Below are 21,425 nucleotides of genomic sequence, written 5' to 3'. Positions count from 1 at the left end.
GAGTACCTGACACGCTCAGGGGTGACTTTGGGTGAGAGGGGAGACAGGGAAAGCATGAGCATCCCAGGCAGGACCCCCAGAGGGACGGGAAGAGCGAAGGGCAGAGCTGCTGGCACCTGGAGTGGCTGTTTATTGGCGTTAGTCTGACTCAGCCTACAGCATCTGCATCCCCAGGCCTCGTGCCAGGCAACCTTGTGAAGAGGAACATCAGCCTGGCAGATGAGGAGAAAACTTTGCATGGATCTGTCTGGCAGAATGAATAGGGGGAAATGGAGCCCTCTTTCTTGGAAAACGGCCTTTAGCACGGCATTGTTTCAGGGAGCATTCCTGCAGGAGCGTGTTTATTTGTCAGACCATTCTTCCCATGCTGTGCTCAACATAACGGAAACAACAAATATCGAGCAGGGTCACAGGAGTCAGTCTGGAAACTGCCAATTCCTTCTTTCCAAGGAAAGCATCCTGGTGACTCAGCAGTACGGGGCAGACTGGCAGTCCCACAGCAGGGAGACACGCTCCCTGGAGAATCCAGTGATTTTCAGCCTTAATAACGCGGTGATATTGCACTCAGAACATCCAAGAGCACCCCATGCGTGACCAGCAGCTGGACAGGGATGCCGTGAGGGGAAGGCATCAGGAGCTGAGGAGAGGAGCCGTGAATGCTGGAGAGGAACTAGAGGGGTGCTGGCCTCAGGCTGGAAGGGCTGGTTTGGAAGGGACCTTAAAGATCAGTATTTCCAACCCCCCCAGAAGGGATCTTAGAGAACCTAGTTCCAATCCCACGCTGTGGGAAGGGATGCTGCCCACTAGACCAGGTCCTGAAGGGTACTGAGAGAGCTTTGAAGTGTACTGAAAGAGCTTTAAAGTGTACTGAAGACTTTAAATCTTGGGATTAGAAGGTGGAATACAGGTACCACTGAGTCACTTCTGTACTGAGATCCTAATAATCTGGTACAGTTTGAAGATCTCTGGCTGAAGATGGCTAAAGCCTGGGGGCTTCTCAGTGCTGCTTCTGCTTGTAACTTACAATGCAGAAGCCCGGTGTTGACAGGATCAGTGGTTCCTCTGTGAAACTGAGGCACCGGGGCACACGAATTTTAAGAAAGCCTCAATTTTCCTTTACAGTAGGCAAGTATTGTGTTTTTTCATCAGGTTTTTTTTTTGTGGTTTTTTTGGTTTTTTTGTTTTTTTTGGTTTTTTTTGCTGTCACAGGAGCCCAGAGGCAGTGCTAAGGTCAGGCTGGGCAAGCGATGGTGTTTAAGCTGGCGACTCTTCCCCTCCCAGCCAGGGAGGATGTGTTGTTCTGCCTCAGCTAAATCCGCATCCTGCTCACGCGGGAGCGCAGCATCCTGGGTGAAAGGGAGGGAGAGGTTCGGCTCTCAGCCCTCTCCCGGCGCGCCCCTGCTCCTCCCAGGCTGCGGGTTATTAATAGCCCGGACTGGCCGCGCGTGGGATGAGCGCCACGGGGGGGACAAAGCGCCTGGCGCTGCACGGGGCTGCTGTCCCTCTGTAGGTGGCTCCGCTGGAATCTTGGGACGATCCAGTTAGGAAACTCGCCCGCCGGCAAAACGCGTGGTCAGGGCCAGCCTGTCTCCCCGCAGCCGGGAAAAGACTTTCCCAGAGCAGTTTCTGCGCCGGGATGGCTCGTGTCCCCGGGGCTCCCGGCCGAGCGCCGGGCCCTCGCCGGGAGAGCTCGACCTCCGCCTCCCCCCGGCTGCGGGATAACGGGGGGTTCATGACCCGGGAGGGCTCGTTCCCCCCGGCTGCGGGATAACGGGGGGTCCATGACCCGGAGGGCTCGCTCCCGCCGGCTGCGGGAGATGCGCGTTCGCGCTGCGGCGCTAAGCCGCGCCTGCTTCCCCCCCCGTACCGCGGCGCGGGGGAGGCGGGGCTCGGCTCGGCTAGGCTCGGCTCGGCTCGGGTCGCTTTGGCTCCGCTCGCCGGGCTGGGGATGCTGCTGCGGGTGCGCGCCGCCGTGGCGCAGCTGGCGGCGGGGCTGGGCGCGGGGCCGGGCGCGCAGCCCCCCGCAGAAGCCCGGGGCGGCGGGGCCGGAGCCGGGGCCGCTCGGGGATCGCCGCCGCCAGCCGCCTTCTGCCGGCCGGCCTTCCTGCAGCTGACCCCCGAGGAGCTGCGCCGCGCCGACGACCACACGGGGCGGGCGGTGCAGAGCCCCCGCGACGGGCGCCGCCGCCTGCCCTGGAGCACGGGATACGCAGAGTGAGCGGGGCGCGTTTGCCGCCGGGGAGGGCTCGATGGCCCCGCTCGGCGCTGCAGCCCTGGGGACGAAAGTGGGTCGCGGCGGGCGGGGAGCTGCGTCTGTGCCTCTTCCAGCAGCAGCAGCGAGGAGCGGCAGTGCGGGTGCCCGCGGTGGGAGAGCAGCAGCGAGGGGCTGGGCTCTTTCCCATCCCCGAGGGGTTTAGGTTCTTCTGCCCGATTTGTTCTCTGCGCTTTCTGCACAACACCCGCGGTCACCGGTGGGTACGGAGGGCGAGGAAGATGCGGCGCCTCTGGCAGGACTCGTGGGGAGCAGGGAGCTGGGGATTTCTTGGGAGTGAGACTACTTGAGACTTCCCCTTCAGGGACCCGATTGTCTTCTTCTTTCACTAGCTGCGAGTTTCAGCCCTAACTGAAAGCGGGAGGGAAGGTCAGACTTTGAAGGCTTTTGCTGCTTATTGCTGTCAGCCCACTCCTGCAATCCCTTCCTCGAGCTGATCTTCCTGATATCCTGGGGAGCTTTTATGAGATGTTGATTTGCCCCTGGAGATAGTGGGGTAGGAGCACCCAGAGGGAAAAAGTCCCTTTTTTGGTGTCCCAAGAGTTCTTTCTGCAAACCACTTGGAAAGTCTGCCTAAAGAAAAGTCACCCTGCTGTGTTTACAGCTTCTTCCTGTGAGCAGGTTCTGCAATCTAGACCTGAAATCTGCTGTGCCAGCACAGGCTGGGAAAGGTCACTGTGAATCTTTTTGCAAAAGTTCTGCCGGTTTCATCATCACCACCTTCTCCCCTCCTTCCCCGAGCCCCTGCTCCCCCAAGAGGTGATGGGACGTGGGTGAGGCTGTGATTCTCTCTGTGTCCCAGGGGTGTACATCTGAGGTTGGGACAGGTTTTGGGGCAGTTATTCTGCCCGGGGCAGTGCTAGGGACCCTCAGCAAACTCAGTTTATTTCTGGCCACCTCCCCTGGCAGGTGTGTGGACAACTGCTCCCCCCGGACCCGGCTGTGGGTGGGACTCAGTGCTGCTCCTGGCCCCAGGTCAACCCACACAACTGGTCTGAGACACCTGGGACAGGCCAGGAGCACCTGTGCAGGACAGCCCTGGCATCTCTGGGGACATGGGGGCATGAGTGGAGGGGTGGGGGGAAGAGGTGCTGCGGGATGGCATTTGCTGGAACATGATGTGAAAGAAAGGGTCTTTACAGCTTTTTTCCTCCTGGCAGGGTGATAAATGCAGGGAAGAGCCAGCACAATGAGGACCAGGCATGCTGTGAGGTGGTGTTTGTGGAGCAGAGGCCCAGCCCGAGGGGCTGGCTGTCATCCAGGGACGGCAGTGGAGAGCTGGATGGGGTGAGAGCCTGGTGGTTCCAAGCAGGGACGCGACAGGGAAGATGCCCAGCAGCCGGGCATGAGATGGGACACATGGCAATGTGTGCACGCTGGGGATTCCCGTGGCTCGTGGCCCTTCTCTCTGCCTGCCCCTGCCACCCTTCACCCCCGTGTGGCTGCACCAGGGCTGGCCCGGGTCAGCAGTGGCCCGCGGGCCCTGGCGGGCTGCAGAGGCGGCTGCTGTGCTGGCACCGCGGTGCCCCCAAAGGCATGAGGTGTCTGGGGCAGGGCTGGGCTCCAGCCAGGGGTCAGCTGTGTCCAGGCACCCTTGGTCAGCTGCCCGCATTGCTCCAGCCTGCACTGAGACCTGTGAGACTCGTGTCACCATCCTCAGCTGGTAGCCAGCTGCTCTGGGTTTCCCATGCCATCTGCTTCCTCGCAGGCTCATTTAGCCTTCCCTCTTCTCCCTGCAGGGCAGGAAAGGTTTCTATTTCCACTACTGGGCCCTGTTTGACGGCCACGCAGGCAGCGGTGCTGCTGTCATGGCATCCGAGAGGCTCCACCTGCACATCTGTGAGCAGCTCCGGGACCTCGTGGAGATCCTGCAGGACCCCTCCCCACCTCCCATCTGCCTCCCGCACGACGCGCAGACCGGTGCCGCGGATCCAAACCAGACGTCCTGTGCAGAGGAGCGTGGGGAGCTCCTGAATGATGCTGTGCCACGGTTTCACCTGGAGAAAGCAGTGTCCCATGAGAGCCTGGTGATCGGTGCCATTGAGAATGCCTTCAAGCACATGGTGAGGATCCTCTGCCTCATCTAGATCATCTAGAGCATCCCCTGAGAGCCCCTCTTTGCTGTCTGTGTCTGCATCAGCTTGACCCCGCTGGTAAAAGGCAGCTCAGCAGCAAGGAGGGGCTGCAGGGAGGGCTCCAAGCACGATGGTCTCAGAGAGGGCTCTGTGATGCATTTTGAGCTTTCAGAATGCAGAGGCTTTGGGTGGTCTGTGTGGGGTCTTTGTTCCAGCAGGCCCACCTGCTCCCTTCCTGTCTTGCTCTCTCCTGCCCCAGTGGAGCCACGTCCCTGGCTGCCCCACAAGACCCCCCTCGAGCCCTACAGCCACTCCGTGGCAGTGTGGGGAGGGTACCCTGGCTGGTCACTGCTTCCCACCTGGAGCTGCGGTGCTGCTGGAGCGGCCAGGTGCTGTCTGGGGCTGCCAGGTGCCATCGGGGGCTGCCAGGTGCCATCGGGGGCTGCCAGGAGCCGTCTGGGGCTGCCCACCTACCCTGCCGCCTCTGTGTCTCCCCAGGACGAGCAGATCGAGCGCGAGCGGGCGTCCCAGCACCTGGCTGGGGGGTGCTGTGCCCTGGCTGCCATCTACCTCATGGGCAAGTTCTACGTGGCCAACGCTGGGGACAGCAGGTACAGCCCCACAGGGCAGCCCTCAGCTTTGCTCAGGGGCTGGGGACACCCCGGAACAGTGGGGTGGTGCCAGAGGGGTGGCTGGAGAGGAGCACCCAGCTCCATCCCTGTCTAGGGGAGGTGAAGGGGGCAGAACTGGGCAGTCATCCCCTGCCTGCTCCATGCCCTGGGGACAATGTGCTCTGCTGTGATCTCTGTGTTTGCCAGGGGCACAGATAGGGCTGCAGGATTGCCTCCCAAATTCTAGGATGTGCTCTCTTCTTTCCCGCTTCTCCGCTGCCCAGATGGCTCTGACAGCCTGGCCCCTGCTGCTGGCACTGCCTGGGCTGCAGGCTGGAGAGTGAAAGTTGCACTCAGCCAAGCTTTCAAAAATGTGCAAGAAGTCATTTTAGAGTACACTTCATAGCAGTGACCTGTTTCAGGAGGACACAAATCGGTGTGCAGTGGGAGCTTGGAGCCCAAGAACTTTAGTTGCTGCATTTATTTCCAGGGTGGGCTGCCGTAACTGCAGCTGAGTGTGCCCACAGCCCCAGGCAGTGGCAGAAGGGCAGGCCCACTTTGACTGAAGGTGACACTGCAGGTGAAGCTGGTTTGAACTGCCCTGTGTTTATCATTGGATCAAAGAATGGTTTGGGTAGGAAAGGACCTTAAAGCTCATCTTGTTCCACCTGCTGCCATTTGCAGACACCTTCCACTAGACCAGGTTGCCCAAGCCCTGTCAGACCTGGCCTTGAACGTTTCCAAGAATGGGGCAGTTACAGTTGCTCTGGGTATTTACTGCAGGTTACCTTGTCCTCAGCAATGTCAGACCAGCAAATACAGGCTCTGGTCAATTTTCTGAGGCTGGATGTGCTTCCAGCTCTGGGACAGAGCAGGAGATCTCTCGTTCTGGGTGCAGGCCCCCCTCCATGGGAGCAGCAGCCAGGCACAGCCATGCAGGATGTCAGCATGCACAGTGCTGAGGTTGTGACTGTGCCTCTGGGTAACAGCCTGTGCTGCCTTCTCGGGCATCAGACACTGCCAGAGTGAGCCCAGCCTGGCCTTGCATCACTGGAGAAGACTCACAGCCACCAGTGTTGGAGATCCTCGGGCCTACCATGACATCCAGAAACATCTCATAACCAGACCTTCATGTTTTCTTGAGACATTGAACTGTGAGAGCAGACCCATGGCAAGTGGCAGTGCTGGTGTGGGATGGGCTCGTGCACCTGTCTCCTGCTGCAGGCAATTTCTGCCCCTGCTGTGTGCAGCTCCCCTCTAAAGGGAGCCTTTGTGCTGCTCCTTTTCTAACCATATTCTGTCCTTTGCTTTGGTCTGCTTCATTCCCCTCTGCCCCATGTTTCTCTCCCCTTTCCCCTTCCTTCCTGCCCCTCTCCTGCACAGGAGGGAGAGATGCCCTGCCCTGCCCTGCCCTGCCCTGCCCTGCCCAGGGGGAGCAGTGAATCCTGGAAGGAGCCCCCACCTCAGGCTGGGAAAAGGGTGGGCAGCAGAGGGGAAGGGGTTGCTCCCCTCCTGGGAATCAGCCCCGGAGAGCCAGGCTCAGCTCCTCCGCCAAGTCTCCTTCTCTCTAATCTCATCCTTCCATGTTTCATTGCAGGGCCATTATCATCCGTAATGGGGAAATCATTCCAATGTCCAGGGAGTTTACTCCAGAGACAGAGAGGCAGAGGCTGCAGTTTTTAGTAAGAAAGACCTTTCTTCTAACCTCATTCCTGCTGAAACACCTCCTGGCCTCTTCCCAGTCCCCTGTGCTGCCTGCTGGACTGCTGCCACGGTGGGGTTCTGCACCAGGGCCGCCCCATGGCTGGGACCTGCTGTAGGCACTTGTCCATCCCAGACTGCTTCCTGGGGTGGGAAGAGGCCCTGAGATGCAGAGAGCTGGCATGGGGGCATCTTGTGGCTGGCAGAGCCCTGGTTTGCTGTGTCACAGGAGCTGCAGTGCTCCTGCTCAGTCCTACTTTCTTCCCCGGCCGCTCCCCGGAGAGTCACAGCTGATGTGTGCCAACGGGTTTGCGCCTTTCGCCCTGAAAGCTCCCTGTCCCTCTCCTGGATAACGCCCCTGCTGCCACCCAGGGAGACTCTTTAAGGTTATAAAGACCTCTCTGAGGGCAGCACAGGGCAGGAGGAGTTTGTGTTGGAGAAGGTCTTGCTGGATGAAATTTCCTGGCTTGCAATGTACTTGGAAAAACACTGAGGTGCTTTTCTGGAGTCTATTTTTGAATGACCGAGAGGAGGAAACTGCTGTGATCAGAATCCTCCTCCGCTGGCTGCGAGGGGCAGGGGCACAGCCTGGGGACAGGCACACGCTGCTCTGCCACGTGATGCTGAGGCTGGGGTCTCCACGCCTCTGCCCCAACCCCCTGCCATCCCATCTTCCCAAGGGAGCTCCTCTTCTCTTCCTGCTTTTCTTTCCCCTTCAGCATTTTCCAGCACTCCCAGTTCCTGGTCCCCTCCACACTGTGCTCCGTGGGGGCTTGGGGCTGCCCTGGGCAGGGCTCTGTGCTGCTGCTTGTCCCTTGTCACGGTCACAGCTGGGACTCTGTTTCAGAAGAGACCCATCAGTCTTTTCCTGGGGTGAGTGCCATGCCCTGCACTGAGCCTGGGATCCTCAGAGCTTTGCAGCTATGACTCCTTCTGGGTAAATTCCAGCTTCTCCTGGAATTTGCTGGGGTTTGATTGTTTGATCCCTCTCGGAGATCTTTATTTCCCAAAACTGTCTATGCAAAAGCTTCTCCTTCTTGCTGAGTGCTGGCATGGCTGTCCTCAGCTCCAGTTTCCCCTCTGGCTTGGCACAGGTGGGCGGCTTGAAGCTGCTTTACCAGCCCCCGTTCAAGCGGCTCCAGAGCAGTTATCCGATGTTATCCCACCAGGGAATGTTGTAGCCTGATCTGGGCAGGGCTGGATCCACAGATCCTGCTCTCCCAGCCCTGTGGCTGAGCCAACACTCCTTCCTGCAGGCATTGCTAAGGCCCGAGCTGCTGGGGAAGGAGTTCACCCACCTGGAGTTCCCCCGCAGGATCCAGCCCAAGGAGCTGGGCAAGAAGATGCTCTACAGGGACCAGAACATGAATGGCTGGTAAGCCCCACCCCCTGGTGGCACTGGGGTCCTGCTGTGGTGGCTGCTCATCTCTGGCATCCCATCCCACGGGCAGGGGCTCTGCTGCTCTGGGTACCCAGGTCCCGAGTGGTCCGTGGAGGTGCTGGAGGCTTCCCCTGCCGACACCTTGTCTCTGGCTTATTTTAACCAGGGCTTACAAAAGATAGAAGAGGATGACCTGAAGTTTCCACTTATCTTTGGGGAAGGCAAAAAGGTAAAGTCCTGTGGCAGAAGCTTGGCAGGGGTTGTTTCCTGCCTGCTCTCACTGTTCTGGGGCATTCCAGCCCATTTTTGGTAGTGCTGTCATCACCAATTCTCTGCTGGGAATGGAACTGGAGATAAAGCTGCTTAAAGTTCTCTTTTGATTCCACCATTCTCCAGGCTCGGATGATGGCCACAATTGGGGTCACGAGAGGCCTGGGAGACCACGACCTCAAGGTGTTCAGCTCCAACATCCACATCAAGCCCTTCCTGTCCTGCTTCCCAGAGGTAAGCCTGGCTGCCAGCAGCTTCACACCCCAGGGTCCCTGCAATGGTCAGGGCCTCTCAGCAGGCCCAGATCCATGCTGTGCCCAGGGCAGCAGGAGCCTCCTCTGCCTCTCACCCTTGCGTCTTGCCCTTTGCCTGCCAGGTCCGGGTTTATGACCTCACGCAGTACGAGCACTGCCCCTGACGATGTTCTGGTGCTGGGCACCGACGGGCTCTGGGATGTCACCAATGACCAGGAGGTGGCTGGTGTGGTGATGGAGGTGCTGACGAGCTATGAGCCCAACGACCCGTGCAGGTGAGCTGCAGGTGGGCAGGGGGACGGGCACTCCACCACCTCCCCTTGGCCTGGCTCCTCGGAGCAGTGTTGTGGCCACGCATCCCTCTGGGCTCCACAGAGTGCATTGCTCCCCTGGATGAGCCTGGATCTCTCCAAGGAACCCTTTCCTGCAGCTCTAGCTGCTCTAGCTTCTCCCTCCTTGCCAGGATGCTGCATCAGGGCTCTGGGGTCGCTGCTGAGCCGTGCTCTGCTGTGCCTCCAGGTACACCATGGTGGCCCAGGAGCTGGTGGTGCGGTCACGGGGGGTGCTGAAGGAGCGTGGCTGGCGGCTGGCCAACGACAAGCTGGGCTCTGGTGATGACATCTCTGTTTTTGTGATCCCCCTGGGTGGCCCTGGCAACTACACGTGATGCTGAATGAACCTGGGGCAGCTCGCCCTGCCCGGATGGAGTCACTGTGGAGTGGGATGCTGAGGCTCAGGCCACACCTCCTCTAAGCACTTGTTTTGTGAGCCAGCTGCAAGAAGAGAAAGAAACCTGGAGCCTCAGTCTGTGCTCCTGTCCAGAGCATCCCCTCCACGTGCTCGCATCCCAGTCCCGGGTGGAGATGGAGAGGCCTTGGATAGATGCGAACCCTGGGGCTGAGGGATGTTTTATGCTGCTACTTCCTCAATGCTGTGAAAAGCCCGACGGCCCCTTGGCTCCTCAGATGTCCTTTGCCTCTTGCCATGGCTATGCTGATTGCAGCCCTGTGTGACAGCCATGGGGCTGCTGAGGCACTCACACCTGCTGCAGTCACCCCGTCTCCTGCCCTGGCATGCTTTGGCCAGTGACCCTGGAGCTGCTGTTGGAGCTAGGGCTCAGATGGGATGTGGCTGGGAGGGAAGTCCCACAGGCAGCTGGGCAGTGCTAGACCTGGCACAAGTCCAGTTGTGGCCCCACAATGGCCATCCCAGCCTTGTGCTCCCAGTTTTCAGCCCCTCACACCTTGATTCTGTCATGGCTTTGTCTCAGTCTCCAGTCTGGGAGACTGGAGCAGTGACCGAGCTCTGCTGTGCACCCAGGGCCCTGAGGAGGGATAAGCAATTCCAGCAGCACTGGCTGTGCCACAGGTTTATCCCCATCCTCTCATGCCTTGGGTCGCTGCAGTGCTCCTGGAGCCAATTATTTATTAACTGGAGAGCTGAGCTGGGAAAAGTCTCAATCCTTTCTTGGTTGGGGAGTCTGTGAATGCATGTCTGTATTTTGGAGTGGTTCTGAGTTAGCAGCCTCTCACAGAGCAGCCCTATTCAGGTGAGCTTAACAGCTTAACTGCACTGGATCTGCTTAGCCCAGGGCTGGGAACCCACAAGAAAAGCAGCTTGGTGTGACCAGGGCAGGGAAAGACAGCTCCCATGTTTTCCTTAATGATCTCAGAACTGCTGCAGAGGGGAGCTGAGCACTTGACCTCTGCACCGGATTTTTGCATCACACACATGTCTGACCTGGAGCATCCTTTTCCCAGACCTCTGCAGAGTCTAAACTGTGAGGGATTGTCCTGTCCTGGCAGTGTGGCAATGGGGAGAGCTGGGCCATGGTCCCTTGTTTGGGAAAGGCTCCGTGGCACCAGTAGCTCGTGTCCCGTCACTGGGTGCAGCCAGCTCTTGTCAAGTGTCACCTCTGGTGAGTGTTGTTTGTGTCCCGTAACCAGTGAGATGTAAATAAACTGGGGCACACAATGCAAAGGGAAAGTTATGCTCGGGATTTGAACCTGTTGGCACCCGTGCTGAAGGGAGTGGTGCTGGGGCCGGGAGCCTGTCCTTGTGTAGCACTGGGTGTTTAAATAAAGATTTTGCCACTCGCAGTCCTACTTCAGAGTCTTTCTTTGCAGAGCTCCTGCAAAGGCGACTTACCGAAAAGCCAATTAGCTCTGATTAATTTATGTGGGCAGGCAAACAGGCAGAGCCGTGCGTGCTGCTGTCCGTGTGCCCTTGGCACTGGGCAGAGCCCGTGCAGCGCCCCGGGCAGCGGGAGCCGGGGGTGCTGCCGGGGCCAGCGCGGTGCTGAGCGGGACTTGGGCCCTGGGGCTGGCTGGGGCCGGTGGCAGCAGGAGCACCACGCACGGGACGGAGGGGAGAACAGGCTGATGGTCTTCCTGGCTGCGGGGGAGGGAGTGGGGCAGGCGGTGGCGCTGAGGAATGCGACTGTCCCTCCCCGCAGCTCAGGCACTCAAGCAGCAGCTGCTCCTGCCTCGAGGGTGGAAACATGCCCGCGTCCCTCCGACGGCCACCTGGTACCCCCGGTACTCCTGAGGCTCTCTTCACACTGGCTTGCACAGCCCCGTTCCCCTGGCACATTCCTTTTCATGCTGGTGGCTGAGAACTGGCTCTGCTTTTCCAGGTCGCTGCCCGGCTGTTGGATAAGACAAGGAAGCAGTGGCTGCTGCATTTAAAGCTTCCTCTGTGGTTCCCTTTTTTACTAAGGAAACATTTCCTTTGGAACCAACTCCTGGCCTGGGGCTTGATAAATAAAGAAAAATAGTCTGCAAGCCCTTAAAATAGCCGCGGTTTATGAGGCTGGGTCTGGGCCAGGCTCCTGGGGCTGCCTTTCCCCGGCGGAGGGACGGGAGCTCTGCCTGCAGCTGGATGTCAGGGGGGAGCAGCCGCCTGGCGCTCCCTCCCGCAGCCCCGGGTGGGCACGGGGAGCCCAGTGGCACCAGTGGCAGCCCCTAATGCGGGGCACAGCAGGTCACAGCCCCGCTCTGCCCCTTGGAGGGGACCCTGGGACAAGGCACGTCCCTCAGCTGCCTGTGTCTGTCGCAGCGGGCAGAGGTCCTGGCTGCCGGTCTCACCGGGCACGGGGGTTGAGGGCAGCAGCTCAGCCCCTCCCGGAGCCGGGCTCGCCCCCTCCCCACGTGGCCTCGGGAATCTGAACCGGTGAAACGCCCCCGGGGCGCCCAGGGCTCCGGGGTAGCACCGGGGGGGCTCCGGGTGTGCCGGAGCCGGGCTGGGGGCACTCCGGAAAGGGCTCGGCTCGGCTCGGCTCGGCACGGCTCGGCTCAGCAGGGCCCCGCACGGCACAGCCCATCGCGGCACGGCCCCGCACGGCTCGGCACGGCCCCGCACGGCACAGCCCATCGCGGCACGGCCCCGCACGGCCCCGCACGGCTCGGCACGGCCCCGCACAGCACAGCCCATCGCGGCACGGCCCCGCGCGGCTCGGCACGGCCCCGCACGGCACAGCCCATCGCGGCACGGCCCCGCACGGCCCCGCACGGCTCGGCACGGCCCCGCACAGCACAGCCCATCGCGGCACGGCCCCGCGCGGCTCGGCACGGCCCCGCACAGCACAGCCCATCGCGGCACGGCCCCGCGCGGCTCGGCACGGCCCCGCACGGCTCGGCACGGCCCCGCGCAGCCGCTCCGCCCTCGGCGGGCGGCCCCGGACGGGGCGGTGCCCGGAGCCGCGCGGCGCGGCCGGGAACGGGGCCGGAGCGGGAGCGGGACGGGGCAGCGGCGCAGAGAGGTGCGGGGTCTGAGCGCGGCGGGGCACTGCTGGGGGCAGCTGGGGGCAGCTGGGCAGGGGGCAGCTGGGCAGGGGGCACTGGTGGGCCGGAGCTGGGATCTGGGGGAGCTGAGCTCTGGATTGCTGGTTGTGATGGGGTCTAGGTTACTGGTGGAGTCTGGAGAAACAGGGCTTTGGTGGGGCTTGGGGCAACTGGGATCAGGGTTTGCTTGTACGGTTTGGAGGGACTGAGGTCTGGGGTTACTGATTCTGGTAAGGTGTGGGCTCAAAGGTGGGGTTCCTGGGGTGTGGGGTCAGTGCAGGGGTGGGGCAGTGGGGTGGGGGTCCCTGGGTGTGGTGAGGGATGGGTCAGCTGTGCCTCAGTTGTCAGGTTGTCATTCCTTGAGGGTGGCCTTGGGCTGTGGGTGCCAACTTGCAGTTGTGTCCCAGGCAATGTCTGTCCTGGGATGAGAGCCTGGGGGCTGCTGCCCCGTCCCACATCCCTCCCCAAAACCCCCACTCCAGCAGTGCCCCCGTGTACAGCCTTGCCCATGGAGTGGCCGCTCTGTGTTTTCTTCAGAAAGAGGAAAAAAGTTCCCTTTCCTTACTGCTGAGCTCATTCTTAAACATTTATATTAGGGGGGTTTGTGGGGAGGGGAAATAATTGTGTAATGTCTTAGAAGCAAGGGAGCATTCCAAAAGCATGACTGCGTGGCCTTTTCCAGTGCTAGCAGTCTGGCAGCCAAGTCTCTTGGTGGCCAGCCTCCCTAAGCCCAGCCTCCCTAAACCCAGTCTCCCTAAACCCAGCCTCCCCAAACAGCTCCCCGGTGAACGGGAGTGTGATCCCGGGGCTGCGTCTGCATGGGGGGCTGGAGCAGGGGCCTGGCTGAGCCCCCAGGCCGACATCCCTGGGAAAGTGTTCCAGGGAAACTGGAGCCTGGAGCTGGCAGACTGGCTGGCTGTGTGTCATGGGGACCAGTTGCATTTTGTTTCTATTTTGCCAAGTGCTTCTGGTGTCCAAATGTTTCAGTTTTTGTCCCGCTCCTCCTCCTCAGCTCAGGTAGAGACTGCATGAGGTTTTGTGGATTTTCCCTTGCATCCAGGCTCCTGACAGCTGCAGCTTCTCCGGGGAAAGGTGTAAGTGGAAAATGAGCCAAGTCACTGTCTTCCGACAGGTTCTCAGGAGCGTTTGCCTAGGCTCACCTCCCGGCCTGCCGTTCTCACTGGAGAGGAGTATTGACATGAAAAGTAAGGAGCTGTGTTAGCGAGCGTTCATCGGCGCTGGGGCAGGCAGGCGCTGCACGAGCACAGGCATCTGCTGGGATTGTGGCGAGTTGTTTGGAGCCCTCAGCAAGACGCTGCCGTGAGGCTGGGAAGGCTGTCACTACTGCAGGAGGTAAAATAAGAACATGGCATGATGTCCTTTGGAAAAGGAGGTAAGGGCAGGCAGCTTTTCCCTCAATGCTCAAACACTTGTGGTTTTGGGCTTTGTTTAGGGTTTCAAATTCTTCTGTTCCAAGTTCCTTTCTGTGTTTTGCTCGTGGATGTTTTCTGTGGGATTTAGCAATGGAAACGAGCCAGCCTGGACACTCTGCTCCGGGTCTGGGTTGGACAGTTGCCCTTTGCCACTGGAGGGTGTGTTAAGCCCAGCCTGCCCGGCTGTGCCCAAAGAATATGTCCAAAAAACCGGGTATGGTCTAAACTTGAGCGCTGGGCTGAGCTCCTGTTTTGACAATCCCTTGTTTGGCTAAAGCAGGTCTGAGGAAGGTTTCAGGCAGCTCTCTCAGTGGTCAGTACAGACATTTTCCTTGGTGCTGGGTAGTTTTGGCAGCAGAGGCAGGTGGGATGGCAGGTGAGCCAGGAGGCTGGGAGCAGTGCTGGTGCGGGTGGGTGTGGGTCAGCCCGGGGTGCCAGCCAGGGCTGGGGGCTCAGGGCTCAGGGCTGAGCACTGCTCTGTGCTGCACAAACAACGCAGCTCAGCCGGCCTGGGGGATGGATGGATGAGTGTTACAGTCCAGGTGCTGCTTTGCCAAAGCCAGCGCCACTTGGATGGCCTTGAGCTGCAATCTCCCGGGAGCCCACGCCCTGCCCTGCCCATTGCACTTCCCCTTAGCATCACTGTTTGCTTCCAGCCCTTTTTGGAAATTTGTTCTGCCTTTCAGCCTCAGTGATTCCATGATTCTGTAGCGAGAGTCCCTCTGGTGCTTGCAGCAGTGGCCAGACACCTGTCCTGTACTACCTGGGCCATGGCTTAGGTGTCTCAGCAAATGAAATTCCCCACAGTGGGCATTCCTGTGGGGCTTTAATTTGGAAATTTACTTGTTTTATCATTGTACCAGTGCGTCCAAACTGCTAAAACCATTTCTGCAGTGGAACTGCCCCACAGCATTGGGATACCCCTGTGGGGTGTCCCTGCCAAGGGGCTGCTCCCAGCACAGCTCTCTCCCCCCAGCCCTGCCCAGAATTCCGGGCTGTGCCTCTGGCCAGGGCTGTGATCCCTGGCGTGACCGGTCTGACCAGGGTGGGGCCCTCAGCAGCGCTTGGGAATTCCTGCTTTAGAACAAAACCCCTCTGTTACCTCTAGGAAGTCGAGTCTGGCCAAGGAGGTTCATTGAAAGATTTCTGTCCCTGGTTGGAGCCCTTCAAAGCATTAACATCTTTCTCTGCTATTCCTGAGCCCCCATAGCAGACGCTGGATGATGGACACATCCTGCTGCCGGAGGAATTCCCTGTATCCTGCTCAGCAGGAGCTTCACTGTTGAGGCACAAAGCTGGGAGAGACCAGCAGCACAAGGGCTGCCCTGGAGCCTGGCTGATTTTATGGTGATGGCTTTAGAATAGTTGCTTGGAAGGTAGAAGAGAGCAATTTGAGGTCATGTTGCAGCTTTTTGGTGAGCTGAGGGAGGTGCCTGCTCAGGATTTGGCTGGTGCTGGCAGTGGTGGCACAGATTAAACCCAGAGTTCCCCGTGAGACCAGCCTGCCTGCAGCAGCAGGTGCAGGGACGGGCACGGCAGCCCTGTGGGGTTTGGCAGTGGGAAATGCTGGCACACAGTGGCTGCTCCCTTTTGTTTTCTCCATGGATGAGCAGGAGGCATCTCCAGCGGGGCCCTGCGAGTGCTGCTCACGCCCAGGGGCTGCCAGTGTGGGTTGCCAGCGTGGCTGGGCAGTGCTGGCTGTATTTTGGGGTGGTTGGCACTCGGCAGACTGTAAAATCTCAGCTTTCATGCCTGTTGTGGATAGCTGTGTGCTTTTAATCATGTGGCCTGATGGCAGTTGTAGTAAAGCTGTCCTCAGATTATCACAGAATCCCAGAACGCTTTGGGTTGGGAGGGACCTTAAAGCTCATCTTGTTTCACCCCCCCTGCCGTGGCAGGGACACCTTCCACCATCCCAGGCTGCTCCAAGCCCTGTCCAGCCTGGCCTTGGGCACTCCCAAAGATGGGGCAGCCACAGCTGCTCTGGGCAGCTGTGTCAGGGCCTTACCATCCTCTCAGGGAATAATTTCTTCTTGAAGGGGGTCTGAGGTCTCCCCAGAGCCTTCTCTTCTCCAGGCTGAGCACCCCCAGCTCTCCCAGGCTGGCTCCAGAGCAGAGGGGCTCCAGTTCCATGCCTTGCTCCAGCAGCTCTGTGTTCTCCCTGTGCTGGGGGCCCCAGCTCTGCAGGTGGGGTCTCACCTGAGTGGGGCAGAGGGGCAGAATCGCCCCCTCCCTTGCTGCCCACGCTGGGGGTCAGCCCTGCACATGGGGGTGTTTCTGTGTCGTGTTGAGCTCCTCATCCACCAGCACCCCCAAGTCCTTCCTCTCAGGGCTGCTCCCACTTAATTCTTCTGCCTTTGTACTTGGGGTTGTCCCGCTTGTCTTCATGAAATTGTCTTCATATTTTCCACTCTTTTTATCTGCTCATAATCTGGCAACAGTGCAAACAGAATCCCCATCCCAGGGTCTGGCCTCATCCTGCTGAGCAGCAAAGCATCCCCTGGCAAAGAGGCTCTTCTCTCCTGGAACAGAGAGCTGCTGGCATCTGGTATTGGTGCTGTGCCAGCTGCTGGGTGCAGGGCAGGACTGGGGTGCCAGCCGACCCCTCAGGCTCACAGCTCTTGCAGCCTCCTTGCCCTGCTCGCCTTTGCACACCAGCTCTGGATTAGTAATGGGCTATTTCTGGATGGCTCTCCTGAGTAATGGAATGAATTGTGCTGAGATTTTGGGTGGGGACAGCGCCTCTGCCCTCTGAGTCACCACTGGGCACCGCGCCGGAGCCGTGCCGGGTCAGCGAGGCCGTGGGAAGGAGCTCTGGGTGGGGGCCTGTGCTCAGCTGGGGCAGGGCTGTGCCCCTCGTGGGCAGCTCTGGGCAGGAGCAGTGCTGTGCCCCTCGTGGGCAGCTCTGGGCAGGAGCAGTGCTGTGCCCCTCGCAGGACAGCTCTGGGGCAGGAGCAGGGCTGTGCCCCTCGCAGGACAGTTCTGGGCAGGAGCAGGGCTGGCTGTGGTTTCAGTGCAGGGGCTGCAGCCGGGGCGGGGACAGACCCCGGTGTCCGTCTGGGGGCAGCTCTTGGTGTCCTTGGGCATCTCCTGCTCCTGTGCTGCAGGTGTTGTCAGCTGTGTGTGCTGGGGGTGAGATACCAGCACGGCCCAAGCCGCCTTTCCTCTTGGAGATAGGGAGTCACAGAGCAGCATATCGTGTTTTGCTGTGGGCAAAGACGTTTGTGTCCAATTAAACGGGCTTTTTTCTCCCTGAGCTCTCTGTTTTCTGTGCTGTGGATGTGCTGCTGGATAGAGGACGAGCCTTTGGCCAGACAAGAAGGATGGTTTGCAGCAAGGGTTGGACTTGTACATCGTGGAGGTCTATTCCAGCCTTAATGCATCTGTGGGACTGTGGGTTTGCCTGCCCAGCTGGGCAGGCAGGAGCAGCAGGGCATGAGGAATAGGGGCAGGAGCTGTTTGCTCCCCACATGCTCAGTACTTGCCTCCCTAAAAAGTGCCCCTGGTTCCTAGAAGGGACCCTTTGGAGCACCTTTTTCTTTTTTTCTCTGATTTCAGTGTTGCACACATGTGCTCACCTTTCTGTAGACTGGGAAGGTCTCACTTCCTGCGACTCCAGTGGGATGTGAGCCTGACACAAGGATCCCAGCTGAGAATGTCCCATCTCCCGGCTGCAGCCCTTGATTCTCACTCTTCTCACCTCACAAGTGCCAGCTTTCTATTTTTATTAGCAGCTCCAGAGCACTCAGCAGCCATGAACCATTTCTGCCTCAGCTTGTGAGCCAAAATGCTTGGAACCTACAGAGATCCCTGGCTACAGCAGGGTCTGCTCCAGGGATGGTGAAAACTCTCTCTCTTTTGCCCAGACCGTTGGGCAGTGTGATTTGTGAAGCTGGGGTGTTTCCCCGGGCTTTGTGTGGCAGAGTGACCTGCCAGGCACATGGATGAGACAAGCAGGCCTGCAGCCTGCCTTTGGAATGCAGGTCAGCCATTCAGGCTCGTTTCTTAGTCCTTCACTTGCAGCTAATTATGATGCAGCCGGGCTCCTGCTTTACCCTTTTGCTCCCTCCTCTGGCACGGGGTGAGGGTGGGATGGCTGGGGCAGGGACAGATTCCTGGCCTTTGTTAAGGCTCAGTGTGAGTGCCCTGGTTAAAGGCCAGGCTTGTGATACTCTGGCCTTCCCAGGCTGGTCCCAGTGATCCTGGAGTGCTCCAGCATGATCCACTCCCAGTGCTTGGGGCTCAGTGCCTCAGCACTGGGGTGTGTGTCCTTCCCACAGGGTTCTTTCCCGGGAGCTGTGTGCTCCCAGCATGAACAGCTCGTCCCCACCCTGCTGCTGGGCAGAGGGTTTGGAGAGGGATGGGGCTGAGGGGGAAAGCATGGAGCATCCCTGCCTTCAGGAGAGGTTTCTTGGTCAGCTGTAATTTCCCCCAGAGCAGTGTGAATTTTCAGGGATTAAACCCTGACATGCCAGCCTGCCTCATTCCCAGGATCTCTGCAGGGACAGGGAGCTGGTGATGCGCCGAAGGCACGTGAGGAGCAGGACAGGCTCTTTGGACTGGGAATCTGGGGATGGAAAAGAGATTTTGGTCACAAGGCTGGGGAGGGATGTGATCCTACTGTGGCTGATTTTCTCATGCCTCATTCAGACGCCATGCCAGGCATTTTGTGGCATTGTCCTGGCCAGTTCCCAGGCTCAGCTGTAAACCCCTTTTGAAAGTGAGGGATGCAAAGGCATAGTTTTCCTTGCAGAACTGCATCCTTTTCCCATGGGGCAGAAAGCTGCTTGCTTTGTCGTGGGGTTTCAGCTCTGTTTGCTCAGTGATGACTGGCAGCTTCTCCCGCTGCCAGTGCCAGTGTCAGCTCTCTTGGTTCCATGGCAAAGGCTCCTTTTTCAGACAGGCTGGGATGGGGCCAGCCGGGTGCCGGGTGCCAGGCCACAGGTCCTGCTTGCCCAGACCTCCAGGAGCTTGGCTTGGTGTGTTCCAGCTGCTGATCAGATTATTTAGGGTCTGGTGAGCATGCTGGGGTGAAATCCAAAGCACAGTTTCTGCCCTGAAGAATCCATAATTTAAAATAAACCCAGCATGTGTGTGGAACTCTGAGATTGCCTAAAATCCTGGTTGCCTGGGTGGTAGCACGGCAAAACCAGGGAGGGTTGGATGTTGGGGGAAGGCAGAATGGTTTGTCAGCTCCCACGAGGCCCCTGCGTGCAGCCACCAGCACTGAGCACAGCGGGGATGGCTCTCCCAGCCACAGCAGCAGTGCTGGGTGTGAATGGTTCCAGTCAGGCCAGTCCTTGTGGTGCCCATGAGCTGATGTGTGTGGGAGCTCAGGGGTGTCTGGCAGAGGGTTGGGACCTTCTGTCCTGTCAGTCTCTGGCTACTCACAGTGGGATGTGCCCGGGTGCTTGTGTCTGGTATCTCCCAGGCTGTTGTGCACGGGAATTTGGGGGGCCAGGAGCATGAAGTGCCCGTGCTGCTCTGCCCTGCTCACCTGCTCGTGTCCCCACAGCCATGGCAGCCATCAGGAAGAAGCTGGTGATCGTGGGAGATGGTGCCTGCGGAAAGACGTGTCTGCTGATCGTGTTCAGCAAAGACCAGTTCCCCGAGGTCTACGTGCCCACCGTGTTTGAGAACTACATTGCTGACATAGAGGTGGATGGGAAGCAGGTAAGGGCCCCTGCCATTCCCGTCCCCTGGCTCCACAGCCCGTGCTGGCAGTGCCCCTGCCCAGCGCTGTGGCCGGGGTTGCTCTGTGTGCACCTGCAGCGCACAGAGGAGCCCGTGGCTCCAGGGTCTCCCTGAGCCTGTCCCAGCTTGAGGAAGAGCACAGCTGTACATGAGGAAGATGAATCTGTCACTCGTGGCCTGCAGAGGCACTGAGCCATGTCCTTGTCCCCTCTCAGGTTGAGCTGGCCCTGTGGGACACGGCGGGACAGGAGGACTATGACAGGCTGCGGCCCCTCTCGTACCCGGACACCGACGTCATCCTCATGTGCTTCTCCATCGACAGCCCGGACAGCCTCGGTGGGGACCTGGGGGTCCCCCGGGACTCGGTGCTGCTTCTGAGCCCCCTGGGGTCTGGGAAGCCCACAAGCTGCCCCTCGAGGATGCCGGAGCCTTCCCTTCACCCCCTGGCCTTGTGTGCACTCGGGGAATGCCGGCAGCCTGCTGACCGGGCGGAGGTGGCGGGAGAGGGGCGTGCTGCGGGCGAGCTCTCCCTGCTCCAACGGAAAAAGCTTGGGGCTGGTTTCCGTGAGGAGGCTGTGGGGCAGCAGCCCCTCAGCTCATAGGATTCCACGTGTGCTTGTTGCAGAGAACATCCCTGAGAAGTGGACGCCGGAGGTGAAGCACTTCTGCCCCAACGTGCCCATCATCCTGGTGGGGAACAAGAAGGACCTGCGCAACGACGAGCACACGCGGCGGGAGCTGGCCAAGATGAAGCAGGTGGGGACGGCCCTGGGTCCCGCAGCCAGCAGGCCACTTCTGCCCACACCAGATCCTGGCTGGAAGGGCTGCGTGCCCCAAGGGCAGTTGCTGCTGTGTTCTGGCGATGTTTCCAAACCCTGTTTTTGCTGCTTCCTAGGAGCCGGTGAAGCCAGAGGAGGGGAGGGACATGGCCAACAGGATCAACGCCTTTGGCTACCTCGAGTGCTCGGCCAAGACGAAGGAGGGGGTGCGGGAGGTGTTCGAGATGGCCACCCGTGCTGGCCTGCAGGTCCGGAAGAACAAGAGGCGCAGAGGCTGCCCTCTGCTGTGAGCAGCCCTGGCTGCCTGCCCGGGAGGGACTGCTGGAGGCAGCCCAGGCAGCGCCCGCGGTGCCACCGCCTGCCTGAACCCTTTGCACCAGAGCTGCCTGCCCGCTCGCAGGGTGTCCCTGTGACATTCCAGGGCCACGAGGGGCCAGTGCCTTCAGCGCCTGCTGCTCTCCCGGGCCGGGCGTTGGTGTGGCTCCCCGTGTTGCCCCGTTTTGTACTGAGCTCCCTGGTTTTGCCTTTCCCCGGGCATGGCTGCGGTGTTCCCTCTCCTTCCCCAGCTCTGGGCAGGTGCCACGGAAGCAGGAGGTGCCGGTCACAGCCCAGGTGTGGGTGTGCCAGCCCTTGGTGTGTTTTCCTGCTCTCCCGGGCCGTGCAGGCAGCACACAGCAGTGTCACAGACGTGCCCGGGCAGTTCCAGCCCAGCCTGGGAGCAGAGCTGGGCTCAGCTGCTGCCGGCTGCTCTCCTCCTGGGCCCTGAGCCCAGCTCTGCTGGGGCCACCGCCTTCGAGTCTGCCTCGGCCGCGGGCTTGGCAGCAGTAACCCAGCTGCATAACGGGAGAATAAATGCAAACTGGTATTTTAGTAATTGTAACTTTGCTTGTGTGGTGTTCTTCTGGCTCTCCCTTGTGCCTCTCACTCCTCCAGGCTCCTGGCTGGGCTCAGGGCTGTGTGCTGCAGGGTGGGGGCCTGCCTGGCCCCCAGCCCCTGTTGCTTTAGCTGCTGGTGGAGAATCAGGGCTCACTACCCTGTACTTGCAAAAGAGCCAGGAAGCACTTTACGTGGGAAGGGCCAGGCAGGAGCTTCCCAGCTGCAGCCAGTCCCTGGGTGACAGGCGCTGCCATCACTGCTGGAGCCATCCTGCCTCTGGAGCAGGCCAGGGCAAGG

General features: G+C 59.9%; 2 protein-coding genes across 4 annotated transcripts; both read left to right on the top strand.

Annotated features, from left to right (window-relative positions):
- The first annotated feature begins 1,389 nt into the window (after positions 1–1,389).
- Positions 1,390–10,663, top strand: PPM1J (protein phosphatase, Mg2+/Mn2+ dependent 1J). The gene is given in 12 exon segments (XM_038162735.1): positions 1,390–2,214; positions 3,433–3,559; positions 4,012–4,335; positions 4,846–4,958; positions 6,556–6,640; positions 7,916–8,034; positions 8,207–8,214; positions 8,217–8,269; positions 8,437–8,544; positions 8,687–8,719; positions 8,721–8,839; positions 9,084–10,663. Coding segments are annotated over 12 exon segments (1,503 nt in total). The 5' UTR covers positions 1,390–1,948; the 3' UTR covers positions 9,232–10,663.
- Positions 10,664–12,187: 1,524 nt separating this feature from the next.
- On the top strand, positions 12,188–21,132 carry RHOC (ras homolog family member C). 3 transcript variants are annotated; one of them, XM_038162337.1, is made up of 7 exons: positions 12,308–12,324; positions 13,359–13,363; positions 13,479–13,739; positions 19,295–19,452; positions 19,689–19,809; positions 20,099–20,229; positions 20,369–21,132. In XM_038162337.1, the coding sequence occupies exons 3-7, from the start codon at positions 13,718–13,720 to the stop codon at positions 20,540–20,542; spliced, it is 606 nt and encodes a 201-aa protein (XP_038018265.1). In that variant the 5' UTR covers positions 12,308–12,324; positions 13,359–13,363; positions 13,479–13,717; the 3' UTR covers positions 20,543–21,132. The 3 variants fall into 3 exon arrangements, with proteins under 3 accessions (XP_038018266.1, XP_038018264.1, XP_038018265.1); XM_038162338.1 differs by lacking the exon at positions 13,359–13,363 and having other exon boundaries at positions 12,188–12,324; positions 13,479–13,699; XM_038162336.1 differs by lacking the exon at positions 13,359–13,363 and having other exon boundaries at positions 12,188–12,324.
- The last annotated feature ends 293 nt before the right edge of the window (positions 21,133–21,425 follow it).

The sequence above is a fragment of the Motacilla alba genome, chromosome 26 (assembly GCF_015832195.1).
Source record: "Motacilla alba alba isolate MOTALB_02 chromosome 26, Motacilla_alba_V1.0_pri, whole genome shotgun sequence".
In the NCBI taxonomy this organism is placed as follows: domain Eukaryota; kingdom Metazoa; phylum Chordata; class Aves; order Passeriformes; family Motacillidae; genus Motacilla; species Motacilla alba.
The sequence above is the reverse complement of the archived record's forward strand: the minus strand, read 5'-3'. Positions and strand labels throughout refer to the sequence as shown.